Genomic DNA, 17,389 nt, shown 5'->3' on the forward strand with positions numbered 1-17,389 from the left:
GTGCCATGGAGCTTGCTTTTTCAGGTAGGACCCAAGCTGCGCTGGCTCAAACAAATATTTTGGAAATTCTTTTTCCTAGTGCATGGCTTTTATGATGTAAAAATGAAAAGAAAAGCACCTGGTCTTTTTTTTTTTTTTACAATTGATACATATCTAACTTTCTAATGTTAAATGACCTGGAAGAAATAATATAAGGCTGAGTCTTTAACCTGTTCAGAATGAAAGAAGGAAAGGGCAAGAGGAAGAAAAATTTATTTTCACACAAACACATGATAATTATGAAGAAAAAAAAATCAGCAAAATAAATAGTGAGTAGCATATACGAACATAAAATTACCTAGAAAAATATGGGTGGATAACATCCTGCTTCATTTATTATGTACTATATTGTAGAACAGTGTTTTTTTTCTTTAGCTTGAGTTCAAACAGAACAAACAGGTCTCCTATTTGCACATCATTTAATGAGATACAGATTGTAAGAATGTCGCATGCTGTTAGTCACCTATTCCAAAGTATTTTGGTTTTCATGTGGAAATGCTGGCAGGTGCTATGTGTTCACTTACTTACTAGCATTTATTTCTAAGTATGTGCATGAGAGAAGGTTCACCGTAGTTGGAAGTCTATCAGGAATTAGGAAAGTAAGGCAGTATTAAGTTTACAATGCCAGATAAACAGAAAGAAACATCATTAAGCTACCAAAAAGTCAGACATGGAATATAAAATCACCATTTTCTAAGCATAGGGACTCTTGAAAAGAACATAATCTGAGGGAACAAATTTCCACCGAATATCTGTGCTTAACTGTAAGAGTTACGGACACTTTTTCCCCTGTGCCACATTTACCTGCTTTGAAACTTTTAATTCAAATTCCATAGAAAAAAAAAAAAAAGAAAAAAAAAGAAAGCAAGAAAAAGTAAAAATGCTTTTGAAGATTGTTTTTTTAATACCTACTTCAAATCAATATTCACAAATATTTATAGTTGGTTGCTCTCTTTTCAATACTGACTTTTATTGCAGATTAAGGAAAGACCAAATGAAAGTTCCTACACTAAGTAACAATTATAAAAGTCACGTTTTCACAGCTCTGTAAACAAACTACAGAAAGCTGTCTCAGAATGAATGCACAGAACGATTCCAGCTTGATTCTATGCTCTCCTTCCTAAATATATGTTAGGTCCCGTTTCCCAAATGTATTCAGCCATGTGATATGTAGTACCAGCTCATTCATATCAGATGAAGTGTGACTGGAAATAAAGCTGGATCTTTTTAAGAAGACACAGTCCTTTGCTCTATATTTCCAAACCAAAATAGCCAAGTTCATTGTATTTTTGCCTACATTTCATTACTGATCCTTTTCCTTCTAAGTGAAGACTAATGTAAAGACAATCGCTAAAGAAGCAGCAATCATAATACCCTATACTAACTAAATTCAGACTTACGGCTACTCACAGGAGAAATACATGACAGATCCATTGTTCTGTATTAGCAGGATATTGTCCCAGTATATGAACACATGCAAACTTTGAAGGCTTTGAATATTTAAGGCAAGACACTAGTGGCTCATCCCAGTGGGAACCACAGAAAAGGGGAACCTGATTAAATTTAATGTCATTGTCACTTTTTTTTCCATTCCTAAGAATTATATAGGTAGCCATAGCTACCACACTGTTCAGACACCATGACCACAATATTCTCCCTCAGAGGTTGGCGTCAAGGGCTGAATTATTCACTCCAAGAATGTGATTCATTACTAGATGTGATTCTTGCAGATTAAAAGTTTTGTCAGTATATAAAATACATACACATATTCTAGAAGCTTATTTTAAAATTACTGCAACACCCTCACCAACCTGAGCAGCTACCAGTTTTCAGAAGCATCACATAAGTTTGGAGCACATCTGTCCCTGCCCCACTCAGAAAACTTTCAGAAAACTGAGCAGTTTTTACTGTTCACTGTACTGCAAAAGATGACAATGAAAACTAAAGGAGGGTTACATAGGAAACTGCTTACAGACCCTGAAATTAAAGTGTTTTAAAACTAGCTGCTTAGAAATGTTTGCCCGCATGAGCTGTCCCCTTATCTATTGTTTATTCTGCGAAATGAAATCTCAAATATGTATACTGTTTAAATGTAGAAAGTGCACAGCTCTGTTTTTCCACTGCTTTTTCTGTTGCTAACTCCCATTTCTGCAGACTTGCCTCACAGTGTTATTCCTAAATTGGATAGACTAATTAGACTCATTTCCATCCCAAATAACTTCTGTGAGCATGCCTCATTTACCACTCACTGAGATACATGAATAAAGAAACGTCTCTATCTACAAGGATCTGCCTAGTGTAAAATGGCTGGTACCTCCATCATGCTTAAAGAATAGCATTATTATTTTTTCCTGAGTGCAGTATTAGTAGCTGATTTTACATTTTTGCTCTTTTTTGAGTTCTAAAATAAATCTCTAGCTTACATTGCTTACAAAGCTTAATACGACAGCAATCCTTTCACATAGAATAACTACAACTGACACAATACCTCTGAGTTTTGCTGGGCTTAGGGGGTTCAACAAAGAAGAGCACGAGATGGGCAGAACCATTAACATTTATGCAACTTGATCTCAACAGGGAAGCCGATGATAGGCAAAGTGCCCAAGAGCCCTATTGTATCCCCTGTAATTGTTTTTTCAGTGTGAGGCAGGATTATTGGGTATTGCTGCTAGGTGAGCAGAGAACTGCAATACTCTGAGTGATTTTCTCAAAAACTTTGTGAGCCTGGGTCTCTGCCTGGAGTCCATGTGAGATGCATGGCAAATCTGAGCAGAGCCTCCCAAGTTAAAGGCAAAATGTGACTGCCTAGGAGAGAAATACATATATACAAATACTAAATGCTGGTTGGTTCACCAAAGTTTATTTTAATGAATGAAGATTCATTTTGTTTAAAAATGAGACTAAATAAAATGTGTTAGTTGCAAGGCAGCAATTTGCGTCATGTTACCCTAGCTGGAAGAAAGCAGTTTTTACTGTTTTCCATTGGTGACGTTTCTCAAATTAATTGTCACGTTTCTTTGTGCTTTTTTTTCTTTTTCCCAGAAAGCTTTAACATCTGACACCTACTGCCAATTCAGGAAAGGGCTTCCTGAATAATGTAGCAGGTCTTACTGAATAGTTAATTTTCTAAGCTAGATGCACACCTACTTCAATGTACCTTACTATTTAGTATTTTCTAATTTGTCAGAGGCCCTTGCTTACATCAAGTATTTTCTCTTCCAGCACCAGCCCTGTGAAACTAACACAGAACAGGATTACAGAGCTGAGCAAGTGAAGAAGGAGTCAGAGCACTGGACTCTCCATTTACCGGCACCACAAAGATGATAAAACTCTACAGAAACCAGAGCCACTGTGGTTTCTGACTACCATGTTGTTTTCTGAGCGGTAATCCCAACCCAACTAGAAACCCTTGATGGCATGCCTGTGGTTTTCACAAAGAGCTGCCCCCCATCCCAAGAGATGTGTGCCCTGCAGGCCTGCGGCTGGCCACATGAGATGCAGCATGCTTAGCGCCTGGCGCTGCTGGTGGCTGTCACCCCTCTAACTCCTCCCAGGAAGGCACCCAGGGAGTCTCTCTCACACATATTGATCAACCACAGGCACGAGATAACAACCAAAAATGCAAATATTGCCCCAGTGTGGTCTTAAGTCAATATTTTGAGCTGCTGCCTGGCCTGTTTGATGACAGCCAGAGGTTGGAGGTCACCTACCTGTTGATGGTGGCACTGGGAGTACAGGAGGCAGGGTCAGCAATCATCCATGCTACTGTTCAACTGGGTTTGTTTGCTGATCGAGTCTATCAGCTACAAAACTCATTCCGGTCTCTCCTCTGGGAGCTTTCTGCTGATACAGAAAGAAGGGACGTAGAAAAACCCAGTTCTTCTTACCAACAGCTCCTATCTTTAGTTCTTCTGAAATGTCTTTTGCCCTTCTTGAAAACTTCTGGGAGATAACGGGAATAAATCCAGAGGGTTTATCACTGAACCCAAAAGGTAGTAGGATTTGGTGCTAAACAGTACAGCTTGTGTCCACTACATCGGAGAGAGAGGCTATTTGTGTAAAGCTTTGCAAAGTCTGTGCTGCTGCTCTGCTCCGCAAAGGAAGCCTGGCATCTAGTGGACGTTTTGCTGTTGCATCACTTTCACCTTTTTGCTTAGCAGAGCTGACAGCTAGCTACCTATATAAAACCTATACAGAATTGAGCACCGATGTCCAATTCATGCACACGACTGTAAGTTGTTGTGAGGTGACAAAGTCCTAACTATTGTTAAATGTTCGTTCTGAGTCTTTTATCTGTCTGGCTGCCACTTGGAAAAATACATTGGAGCTGCTATTTTAAATAGCTCTTCTATGGGACTTGCTTTTCTGCAGTACATTGTTTTCCATGTTTTTTGTTTTGTTTTGTTCTGTTTCCCCACACTGAATACAAACCTGTGGGGGAAAAAATCTTATTTACAACGAAATTGGTCTGAATACCTACTCAGAATGAGAGAATACAAGATAGAGTACAGATAGAAGGTACCATGGGAAGAACTCACATCAGTAAGTGTCAAATACATTTTTGTATTTTCATTAGCTGTTCCATCAAGATGCAAGCAATGTTGAATTTCTTCTTTCCTTACATTTTGAATTTAACGTGAGCATTCAGACTACTTCTCTTAAGCACACACTTAAGTTTCTCTTCCTTCTCTTTCATGTTATTCTGAGCTTAATGGAGGCCAAGTTGTAAGTTATAACTGCTGTGTGGCACAGTTGCTTTGTTGTTTGTTTGTTTGTTTTTTGATCTGTTGCTTTCATTTAGAGCAATATTTTGCTGTTATTATTCATGCTAAGTTATGCATTACTATGTACTTAGTCCAATTAAAAGTAATGGGATTAATTCTGGAATAAGATAATATGCAGTGTTTACAGAAGGAGAGGACACGATCCATGTGATTAAATTATTTCATGTTTATGAATTAAGTACAATTCTACAGCATTTTTAATGTATTTCAGAAAAAAAGCTAAAATTCATAGTTTTCTCAAAACAAATTCATTCTGATTACTATTTCAATAGATGGATCTAAGTCTCTGAAAAATCATAGGGAACAAAAAAGTTTTAAACCTGCTATTCACTAAGCCTGTCACAAGCCCTCACTGGCACTTTTCTCCCCCTGGTGGACATGAGCTCTGCTTGGTTTTTGAATCAGCCAGCATCCTTATCCTGCTTATGTGCTGGACAACCTGACTTCTGCAGGAAATGAAAACCAATAGTGGACAAAAATGTAGCACAGAAGTCGTTTTTTACTACAGATAGCAGTGGTGAGCTATCACTCTAGATTGGCTCTGAAGAAATTAATGGAGCAGTAATGAGACACTTGACAGGCAGATGATACAACTTGTATTGTTTTGGTAGGAAATTTTGACATGAGTAGATTGTTTAACCAAATATCCATAGAAAAGACAAAGGCCTAGGAATAGGCATTTTATTATTCTTGGTCTCTCTAAAGGAGACAATATAATTCATTTTTTAATAAAGCTAAGACAGAAGTGATAGAAATGTTAATAATGTTACTTAGATAATTTGAAAACTGAACTGTCAGAATAGCAGTGAATTACAAAACAGTGCACCACAGTACTTGCTAGGGAATCCTTAGCAAACATCCCTTTGGCTTTTGCAATGTGTTTGAGTTTAATGCTACCGTGTCAATTAAGAGGCACGTTTGTTTTCATCCTGAAAGGTTTGTTCAATTTTAATTGAAAATCTCAACAAAGCCTTAAATGTGAAGCATGCCTTCACAGCATGCCTTCTAAAATACTTATTCAATATTCCCTTTGCTTGGCTCTCCAAGAAGAAGTGAATTTAAAATGTGAGAAATTGAAAATTTCTCTGGTTCAATGTGATACTTGGTCTCCTTTTGTGCTGGTTCTCATGGCGAAAAAAATAGATCTTTTGTAAGCACACGGTACATCAGAAAAACAAGAACATTGAATTTATATGGCATTGTGGCCATATTGGTTGATAGCTGCTTTACAGAAAGCTATACCAGCTTCCTTTCCCCACATCTGAGTCTGGATGCCATTAGCTGGATGATTTCTGTGCTCCAGCTCTTGGCCTTGCTGAGTTCTGTGAGCGTGGCACAAGAGGCAGAAGGAAAGCTGCTCTTCTCAGAGCTGGCCATGACTGTCTGCCTGTGATACTCATCACAGTGTGGCAGGCGGCAGGGGTAAGAGAACTCTCGTCCATTACAGCCCTTACCACAACATCACCATAAGGAATATCTAACCTCAGCAACAGCTTCAGTTAGTGTTAAGGGGTGATGAATGCTGTGGGCTAAGCAGTGGCCTGTGCTTCCTTTGGTACCTACACTGCAGAGGGGTAGAGGCCAAAGTGAGAGGAAAGAGCAGACAGTGGGAGGCAGTAGAATTTTTAGGTGTTCTTCCATTAGTCATAGCTTGAGAACAAGAGTATTCATAAGCATTTGCCTTTTCCCTCTTTTCATTCTTCCTACAGAAGTAGCAACTGGGAATTTGGGAGTTTGAAGCACTCCTGATAATTTACTTAAAGCCCACACTGTAAATAACCACTAATATTTTCTTCATTTGAAATATATACATACCAACCAAAGAAAACTGTAACGTTTTAAAATCAACTCTGTGAACTTGTTTGTGTGATATCGTTGTCTTACAAAGTAAAAATAAGTGAGAAGGTTAAACTGTGGAAAGCCTCCACAAGTTCTACATATTGCTCTTGTTAAAATCAGGTGCAAGAAGGAAGGTTGAAAATCTGGAGAGCACGATAATGAAACAGAGAAGAGACAGAGAGAGAGAGAGGGAGAGAAAGAATTATTAAAAATGTACTGGGAGGGGCTGCAGGAGATCATCCAGTCCACTCCCTGCCCAAAGGCAGGATCAACTTGTAAGTACGCTGACTTTGACAGATGTTTGTCTAACAGCTTCTTAAAGGTTTCTAATACTGAAGAATTTGCAACCTTAACCAGATGTTACACTCCAAGTTTAATTATCTGTAGGGCTTTTAACCAATTCCAGAGTCTAATCTAACCATGTTTCTATGGCTTGCAGCTATTCTACAGGGTTCCCCAAGTTATGGATATGCCACAGTGTGCAAATCCACATAATGTATGGTGCAAAAAGCCTTATAAAAGTCAGCATTTGCTCTTTTTTTTTCTTTTTTCTTCCATATCCACATGCCTTTCTGCCTTGATGGATGCAAAAAAATAGGACTGGTTTGATGTTGCTTTTACATACATTCACAGTGGCTGTGCTCCTTAGGCTGAGGCTGGGGATAGGTACTGTTTATAATTTTTTACATTTTTGTTGCCATAATCACTACTTCTTATTAGAAGTCTTTCAATCTTCAGCTGCTTGTGTTGTAGCCCTTAAAAAGTACCTTGCAATTTAGTTTAGAGTTAATGAAAAATCTCACAACACAGACAACAACAGGAAATTGTTATCCTTTCCTCAAACTTTTACACGAGTGAAGATTTTACTGGGTGCAAATCATTAAATGCAACCTAATAATTGTAAGCTTTACGATGAAAAAGTTTTTAACATGACATAAATTAATTTGAAAGCAGTTAGTATTAAGAAAATGTTATAATCCTTTTTTAATTACATGAGCTTTACGAAATTAAAAAGTTTTTAAGACATACTCTCAATAAAAGAGGAGACTATGAAGTTTGGCAAAATATTGTGGTTTTAGGAATAAAACTTATTTTCCTGGGAAGTGAAATAAAATGAAACAAAGTGCATAAATCCAATTACAGACGTAGAAATGAAGGAAGGAACAGTAAACAGCAAATGGAACTGCATCTGTATTTATTCCATTATTGTATTGCAATAAGAACTTTTCTCTTAGAAAAAGAACTTAAGTATATTTAGGGTTAGCTGATCTTTCTATTCAGCACAGGCAAGGCTTCCTTTAGCACTCTATTTGCTGTAAAATAAGGTTTTAGAATTTAAAATCGTGACTTAGAGGCAAAGGAAGGGAAACACATGTAAATGCATTTAATGAAAGACTGTACATGCCTTGCTCCAGTTTGAGAACCAGACAGAACATGACAGAATCCTCTTACTTTTTCTATATTCATGATGTACCATTGAAGAAACTTTATTTGCTGAAACCCAAATTTTGCCTTAAAAAGATACTCTTTCTTAAGTCTATTTTGGTCCTTGTATCTGAAAAGGTAGCTGGGAAAAATATCTGGGTCACGTTTTACAAATTCAATTTTTAAAAAAATTTTTTTAAAGTGTATTTGCAAAGGTTATTGCATATTTGTATTATGCATATTTGTTTACGCTTATTTATGTTTTTATTTATTTATGCAAGCACCTGAGACATTGCTTTGGTGGAATATGAGGTCAGCTACATGAACACTGAGCCAAAGAACTTCCTTTTCCTGTTCATTTTTACTCTCTCCTCTTATAGATCACATTGTGATGAAAAAAATAAAAAATAAAGGTATAGGAGAGTTACTGTGGCATAGCCTGGTAACAGTAAGCATGAGATAATCCTTCAGAAATATTTGTTCCACTTGAGCCAGAAGGACTAAAAATATTTTTTTGTGCATTCATTTTGAAGCTTATGCTGCTCACCAAATTGCTCCTTGGGAAAAGCAGAACAGTAGTTACTCTGTGATTTTCAAGTAATCTGGCCAGTCTCGTGCTTGGGCAATGAAACCAAGGTCCTTGGAAATGATGTACGCATATACATCCCTGAAGGTAAGTTCCCTTTAAAGTTCTGAGGACTGGCAAATAGACATCTATGGTGTGTCTGTCACCTTTAATATCTAGTTTCCAATGCTAGCTAGTTTGCCTATAAACCCCTGTTGTTTTTTTTTTCCCTCAGTCATCTGCTACTGATTGTGGGCTTTTACCGGTAACCTTAGTGTGTTGGTAGTTTTCCTTATAATGAACAAAATCTGAATATAATACAAAGAGAAATAAAATGTGATTATCAGCAGTGTAAACTGTCCTGCTAAGGATCTGTGTCTGATTAATAAATTATGGTCATTTGTTTAAACGTAAATCACCAAATGATGATGCTGCGTAGAAAAGCATTGTCAAAAAGCCTTTTATAGGTTCTCATTCTGGGTCCATTCTCAGCTTTACATAGAGCAGCTGAAGTCCATCACCTTCACATCTTGAGATCATCTGATAGAATCAAACTCTAAGTTACATACTTGCTTTTTCTAAGTAGGTCAAATTTTTTTCAAATAAATATCTTATGAGCCATTATTGCGGGTTTTGTTACTCAAAGATCTGTATTATATGAAAATCAACCAGATCTCACTGGGTAAGTAGGACAGTAGGTTTTGTCACACTCAAAGACTTCTTATATTTTCAGAAATGTCCCTGGTTTTTAAAATAACATCTTATCCTTAACTACATCCTGTACAGAATGTTTTACAAGATCTAAAGATCGGCTGTAGTCTTGCCGTGAACTGTGCATAGGTGAACCACTGTGCCCAAATGACACTCCAGCAGAAACAGAATTAAATGTGAAAAACTCCTTGATTGTTCCAGTGAAACTGATAGTCTAGCCTCAGATAAATCTATCTTCAACTCAGAATACCCTTGGAAGGAACAGATGTGGACAGGAAAAAGTCCTCTGGTAAAAGCCATGAGTTGAAGCTCCTGTAATGGAGCTTTCAGTCAGCCAACCTAGAAAGCTAGTTCAGACTAGTCCAATTTCATTTCTTACAACACCAGGAAATGTCAACCATTGTATCTTTAGGTCCACACCTTATGTACCTTCTAGAGGTACACAAAAAGGAAGTGCTACCAATCCTAGTAGCTGTCATTCACAATCAAGTTTCTACTCCAGTGCACACAGAAAGCAGTAAAGTGTGTTGCTTTGCTTTGTTTTGTTTTCCCACTGGACCGAATCCTCTACACATAGACAATCATTCCAGTGCTGATATTGCATACAGTATAATTACCTTAAGATAATGAATAGACTTTGAGATATTACATACTATTTTTAAAGTCGTATTCACATTTTTATAAGCAAATATGTTATAGATGTCCACACTTGCAGGTGAAATTTTTTGAATTTCAAAACCTTATTTCACGTGCAGAAAGTATTTCTGTAAAATAACTAGCAGAATTCTCCTATTTGTGTAATTAGGAATAGATTGGACATTACTACTTTGGGCAAATATGATACATTATGCCACTGTTGTGATTTGTGCTTTATGTGTAACATGAAGACCAAGACAGAAAACCAATGAGGGAAGCATATCTAAGTATGCAGGCCCATTAATATGCAATACCTGGCCAAAGAACTCCTCTAAAGTAGGAGTCCTCTTCCAAGGTGTTGCACATAAAAAACAGAGAGGATGCCCCATGAGAGCTTGATGTTGCAGATACTCTAATTAGCACTACTGGCCATGACATAGTAAAATGATCCAACAGGAAATAAAGTATTGATAGTAATTTATCAGTGTGTAAGCTCTCCAGAAATGCTCTCTGGGGCTTTGTCTTTGAGCTTCCTTTCTGAGAATAGCCTTATTTTTCTCTACTCCTCCCAAATATCTACACAATCTTATCAAAATGAAGTTAACTTGGATAGAAGGAAGAACAAGTTTGAACAGAAATGTCTAGGAATTGGAGTCCCTTAATAGCTCAGATAACATGCATTACTTCCTTCTATAGTACTGTAAATAAATAATTTTAGAAGTGTCAGAATGGTATCTTCAAATGACTAAAGCTTACTGTAAACAATTTGTTTGCTGTATTATTTAGTCTAGTTTCCTAAGGAGGACAAGCTTCTCCTCAGGCCAACTCCCTTCCTGTTCCCCACAAAGCCTTATGAAATGAGTATCTAAACTGCAACCAAATTTGATAAAGAAGCAGAAGTCCTTTCAATACATTCCTTGGAAGAGAAACTTGTAGGAGCAGAAAAAAAAAATTCCTGTTATTCAGTTAGCTGCTTAGCAGCTATTGAATGTACTATAGTGGGTCTCTCTCTTCACTGAGAAATGTTATCATGAGGGACTTAAACAGGAGGTGGAGATAGAACATAGAGAAGGAAAGAGAGGAGCTAGAGGACAAACACCTAAACTAATTGGTACCCAAGTTTCATTAATCTTACTACTTCAAATACAGTTTATCTTTTCATTAAGCATTATCTTATAAGACAATGTCAGAGAAAGTCCTTCGTATTAAATGTGATTACTTAAATATGCCTGACTGCATTTGATGTAAGTCTTTGCAGGAGAAGGGTAATGCAGTGTAGAAGGGCAGAAAACTGTGCATGCCGGTCCTGAGCACAAAGCCATTTTGATTTCTGGAAAAAATGACCACCTTATTTACTGCTGTAGAATCCACTTATTGTATGATTCAGTTCCAAATCAGACTGTGTATTTCTTCAGGAGCATCATGCTTGAAATCACATGAGAAAAACCTAAAAACACAAACAAACAAAATCAGTGGAAATACAGCTGGTATCCAACAAGACATAGCTATTTGGAAATTAGTGATTTTTTCACAGAATCATAAAATCATAGAATGGCTTGGGCTAGAAGGAACCTTAAAGACCATTTAGTTTCAAATCCCTGCTATTGGCAGGGAAACCTCCCAGAGACGAGATTATTCAAAGCCCCATCCAGCCTGACCTTGACTGTTCCCATAGAGGGGGCATCCACAACCTCACTGGGTACCTTGTTCCAGTGTCTCACCACCCTCACAGTAAAGAATTTCTTCCTGATTCCCAGTCTAAATTTACACTCTTCCTTGTCCTGTCACTACATGTCCTTCTAAAAAGTCCCTCCCCAGCTTTCCTGCAAGCCCCCTTCATGTACTGGAAAGCTGCTATTAGGTCCCCCCAGAGTCTTCGCTTCTCCAGGCTAAAGAGCTCCAACCCCCTCAGTCTGTCCCTGCAGGGGAGGTGTGCCAGCCCTCTAATCATTTTTGAGGCCCTCCTCTGGAGCTGCTCCAACAGCTCCATGTCCTTCTTGTGTTGGTGGCCCTAAAACTGGATGCAGTGCTCCAGGTGGGGTCTCACGAGAGCAGATTAGAGGGGCAGAATCACCTTCCTCAACCTGCTGGTCATGCTTCTCTTGATGCAGACCAGGATTCTGTCAGCCTTCTGAGCTGCAAGCGCACATTGCTGGTTGATGTTGAATCTTTCATCAACCAACACCCCTAAATCCTTCTCCTCAGGGCTGTTCTTAAGCCATTCTCTGTCCAACCTATATCTGTGCTTGAGATTGCCCTGACTCAGGTGCAGGACCTTGCATTGTTGAAGTTCATGAGGTTGCTATTGGGCCCACATTTTATACATGTTTAGCACCATATCTAAAATACGATCTGCCTGACCTAATGAAATGGTTAAGAAGTGCAACATCCTAAATTCAAAAGCTACTATTTCTTTCCCAATCAATTACTTAGAAAACCAAGACGAGTATTTGAAAAATTCAGAGAAGTGGAGGAAATTAAAGTAAAACTAAGATATTTTTTTAGTAAAACAAAAATTAATCTTGAAATAATATTGTTTGAGATTAATTCAACTTTACATAATAAGAAATATATTAGAACAATATTTTCTGGTAGACATGAACTGTGCCAGACACTTTTAAAGTATCAAAAAAAAAAAAAAAAAAAAAAAAAAAAAGAGAATTATGTAGAGTAATGCCAATACGGTTCTGTAAAACCAGTCTTATCCTCTTATCCTCAAAGTGTGTTCTTTTTTTATTGTCTCTCAAATACAGAAAGCTGCCTATTCAATAAAATAAATAGGCAATAAAAAGGAACACCCCCTTGGGTAAGAAAGAAAAGACACAGCGCTGGGACAGTTCTGACCTAAGGTCATACTCAGTAATCACCGTGCTGCTCGCACATCAAAATAGTTTGGATATTCATGGATTTAAGTACAGTGGGGTTGCTACAGCAACATCATGTACAATGCACAACTCCCATTGCTTTCCCATCTGCAGCTGTAAGAACTAGTTCAAACATTTTATATATATATATACATAATTTATTATCAAGTGCAAACTCATCTCCACTCAACAGCTTGTCAAGTTGCTCACAATTTATAACAAAGCTGAAACACCTACCACCAATCCTACACAATATCTGGGGACAAGCCCCAACAGGTGTGCTATGGGAATCTGTGTCACAGACTGTTGATTTCGTATCTCTTTGATGTAACTTTGGCATGTTCTAACACTGTAGTCAAGGTAGACCATCACTTTTTGTTAACACGAGACATCTACCAATATTCCTAGTTGTGACAGGGCATAAAAAGGGCATCCAATTAACAGTAAAAGAACAGTAGTTGAAACAAAACAAATGGCAGATTTGGAAATGGGAAAAAAACAGATGCATTTTGTCTTGGCCACTGTTTACTAATGAACAACAATTTTACTAATAACTTGTCAATCTGTAAAATGGCACGCAAAATAAGGCTTTTTCTATCTGGATATATATCAAACTGTTACAATTGATTTTACTTCTACTCAAGACAATGCTTGAATAAGCATCAATTTTGGAAAGAGCAATTTTAATCTGATAATTTTGTTTTCAACTCTTGCTGTTTGGGAAATTGTTGTATATCAGTGCTTCATAAACCCTTGTAATTATCTCAGAAGGCCTACATACCATCTGGTATGCTCATCTTTATCACTGCCAGAGCAACAAAACTGTAATTTAAGTAAAAAACGTGTCAAATTTAACAGCTCTAATATTGCATGTACCGTAATTCTCTATGTAAATAGATTATTTTCAAAGTTCTGCTCCTTAGGTTTACAACAGGGTTCTTTAGAAGATCTCACAAACCACCCTCCAAAACAATAGCAGACAGCAATCTGTCAGGTCTCCTGCAAGCATTAGCTAATTGGCATCACTAGCACCTCAAGGAAAAAAAAAAAAAGAAAAAAGTTTTGACTGCTTTGCTTGCCAAGAATTCCGTATAGCGTGCTAATAATACTGATACCCTCCAATACCTCGTCCTTTCAAGTTCGAAGTGCTGTGAAAAACTGAAATACTCTGCTGCAGCAATTTCCAGATTCATGCTAATTCCTGTTAACACAATGCTTTTTAAAATCTAACACATTCTAGAATGCTGAATTTCATCCCTTTCATTTTCACTGTTTTCTTAGCTTTCAGCTGCTTTCTTTTTCAAGTTCTGGAATTCATGTCTTTTCCAACCCCTTCCCTCCAACCCTGCCATGCCCTGACATTGACTGAGTGATGGATGGAGAGTCAAAAATACAGACTGAGTAGACACTAGCCTGTTGGGTTTGTTATTAGGCAACTAACTGGGGATTTGGGCTGTCATGGTGCAGGCAGCTGGACTGTCTCACGATAAGCACATATGGGAGTTGTTCAGCATTGTGATAGGTGCTTGGAACAGTGTGTCCATTGGCCTTGAGGAAGAAATTAAGAGAGGAAGAAGGAGCTGAAGGATGAAGATAAGGAACAAGAAGATGGACACCACCTGGAGATGGCTGCCATGGAACAGTGTAACAATGAAAGGCCAATGGTAGGACTGGTGCTGGGCAGCCTGGACTGATACCCACCAATAAGATTCTGACAAGTGGACTCTGGAGGGTATATAAGATACTGTTGAATTTCAATAAATGCCATTTTGCAGCATCCCCATAGTGGTGTCTGTGTTGCAATGGCCCTACCGAGGAGAGATCGCTAGCCCCTGCAGTGAGGGATCCTGAAATGGTGGCGTGTCTGCAGCACTAGGCTGTACATTTGCTTTCTCCAGAGCTGTCTTCCTTTCTCAAGTCTTCTATTAACACTTCTTCAGCAGTTGACTTTGAAGTCAGTCAAGCAATGTGGTTTAACATCTATTACTCATTTAATTATTCTCTTCTTGAGGCAAGAGTGGGCTCTGGGTTGTCTGACTTTTAAAACTACAGATGCTTTCAAGTGTTGATGTAAATCTGTGTGAAACAATCATGTCAGATGTGCTGATGCTAGTACTAATGAACTTCAAAAAAGTGATGAGATTTGTGATGGCTATTAGATCCCAGGAGGGAGCTAATCCCACACCTTCTGATGGAAGTGTCTACCTGGTCCCTCTTTTTTCATCCATCTTGGTTTTGGTGCACCTACAAACTGCTCTATTCCCTTTTACAGCAGTCATGAGCCTCTTAGGTGGACGGAATATGCCCATTTGCAAATATGTCAGCTGGCAGTACCCAGACCCTGGGCAACAGGCAGATCCCTCTCCCCTTCTCAAACTGACCAATGCATTGATTACCTTGATTGTGAACTGCAAAGGAGAATTATCCTAAAAAAAGCCCAGGATGGTTGTTTTTTTATGGCACCAGTGATTCCAGCCTTGCACTCATCTTTCTTTAGCATAATTTAGCCCTCATCAGATGATAACTTGGGATCATAGAATCATAGAAACACAGAATCATAGAATGTCCTGGGTTGAAAAGGACCTCAAAGATCATTTAGTTTCTATCCCCGTGCTATGTGCAGGGTTGCCAGCCACTAGACCAGGCAGCCCAGAGCCACATCCAGCCCAGCCTTAATGATTTCTCTAACATCAGGAGTTCTACCACCTGGAAACCACCTTTCCAAATCCACCTGCATCCATCTCTGTGGGTAAGATCTCTTCTGTTCAATTCTGTTCAATTAAGGCTATAACGGCACAGGGAGCACCAGACAACTTCTTCACGAGTTCCCTTGGCTAACAGACTTTATTGTAACAACGATGACGATGATTTAGAAACGCGCAGACAAGACCCGCTTTATTTTTACCACCAATATGGCCCAAGAGAGGTAACGCAGCCATAAAAGGCCCTAAGCCGTGTACTCTATCGCAGCGCGACTGCGAAGGGCTTCCCTCCGCGTGTGGGTCGGGCGGCCCCGCCCGCCGCGCGCGGGAAACCAGCGCAGCCCCGCCCCCGCGGAGCAAAGCGCACGCGTTCGCTGCTTGGGCGCGTAGTTGGGCGGCGGGCGGTGACGTCAAAACGGAGCGCCGCGCCTGGCCGTGTTTCGGGTCAGCGCTACCTGCCGCTTTTCGGCGTGTGCGTTGCACCGCGCCGCCTCACTGCTTCTTATCTCCGTGTGGATCCCGATGAGCGGCAGGTGCGCGAGGAGGGGAGGGCGAGCCGAGCGGGTTGTGTGTGCGTGCTTGCGTGAATGTGTGAATGTGTGAGTGTAAAGGGGCTGGGGCCGCTCCGCGTGGTCTGCGCGTCCCCGTGGGAGCGCGGCTCTTCTCCGCTCTCGTCCCGCGGGATCAACTGAGCGCATCCCGCTTCTTCCCGCAGGTGGTGATAGACGCCGGGCTGGTGCGATGAGTCTCTTCAACCTGGACCGCTTCCGTTACGAGAAGAGGCGGACGAGCACGGAGCAAGATGGGCGGCCTGCTGCTGTAGCAGCCCGGGCCCAGGAGGATGGCAGCCCTGCTGCTGCAGCCCAGGCCCAAGAGAACAGCCCTGCTTCAGACGGCGGTGGGAACGATGCTGCAAGGAGCAGCAGGCCCGGCAGCCCAGCCTCGGAGGCAGCAGGTGGGTCAGGTGTTGTGTGTGCAGTGTGGTCTGAGTGCTGCATTGCTTGAAGTAAAGCACTCTGCCCTTCCTGTGCTGTGTGTTTTTTTTGTTGGTGGTGGTTGTTTTATCAAGATGCTTCCCTGTATGCACGTTTCACATCAGTTTCCATAAAAGCATCTATACAGTGCATGCTTTGCTTGAAGATGTGCATCCATGGTCACCTGATAACCAGAGATGAAATTATTTCAATTCAGTAAGCAAGCTGTGTTTAAAATATGCAAAGCATTCCTGCTTATTGATGCTCATCTCAAACTAACAAAGTTTGAGGCCTTTTCAGGCCTTACTATAAATGCAACCTTGTATAGAAGTAACTTTTCCACTAGAGTCTGAAATGAACTGGAGCAGGTTGCCCAAGGAGGTTGTGGATGCCCCATCCCTGGAAGCGTTCAAGGCCAGGCTCTGGGTAGCCTAGTCTAGTGCTTGGTGACCATGCACATGACACATTGAAACTAAATGATCATTGTGGTCCTTTTCAACCCAGGCCATTCTAGGAATGCAGTGTGGAATATGATAGATAAAGCTGAAGCCAGGTGTTTGTTCTTGCCTTTGTCTTTCAGCTTGGCCTGGTTTTGCAGGGAGCAGAAATGCCTGTTTGTTATCAGAAACTGATTGTGTTAGTAGTTTTGCAGCGTTTGTCCCATGTTCTGGTAATAGATTGTGGTTTTAATGGAAATATGAACAAAAACACCTTGCTCATACAGGAGTTGATTAGCTTATTTGGCTGATATGTGGGAGTGTTGTTTGGATTCATCAGTTGATACCAGTGTCCAGCTGTAATGGCTCTCAACTACGTAATTGCTCGTGAGCTTTTTTTTCCCCACTATGTT

At 39.7% G+C, this 17,389-nt stretch overlaps 1 protein-coding gene across 1 annotated transcript in view; it reads left to right on the forward strand.

Moving 5' to 3' along the window:
* Positions 1–15,991: 15,991 nt before the first annotated feature.
* SMARCAD1 (SWI/SNF-related, matrix-associated actin-dependent regulator of chromatin, subfamily a, containing DEAD/H box 1) overlaps positions 15,992–17,389 on the forward strand; it is a 44,933-nt gene continuing 43,535 nt past the window's right edge. The window contains exons 1-2 of the mRNA XM_042871498.1: positions 15,992–16,098; positions 16,281–16,520. Coding sequence (XP_042727432.1) covers positions 16,307–16,520 — 214 coding nt within the window. The 5' untranslated portion in view covers positions 15,992–16,098; positions 16,281–16,306. The remainder of the gene's footprint in view (positions 16,099–16,280; positions 16,521–17,389) is intronic.

Source organism: Lagopus leucura, unplaced genomic scaffold, assembly GCF_019238085.1.
Source record: "Lagopus leucura isolate 7727_CA_CO unplaced genomic scaffold, USGS_WTPT01 Super-Scaffold_100004, whole genome shotgun sequence".
NCBI classification, from domain to species: Eukaryota; Metazoa; Chordata; class Aves; order Galliformes; family Phasianidae; genus Lagopus; species Lagopus leucura.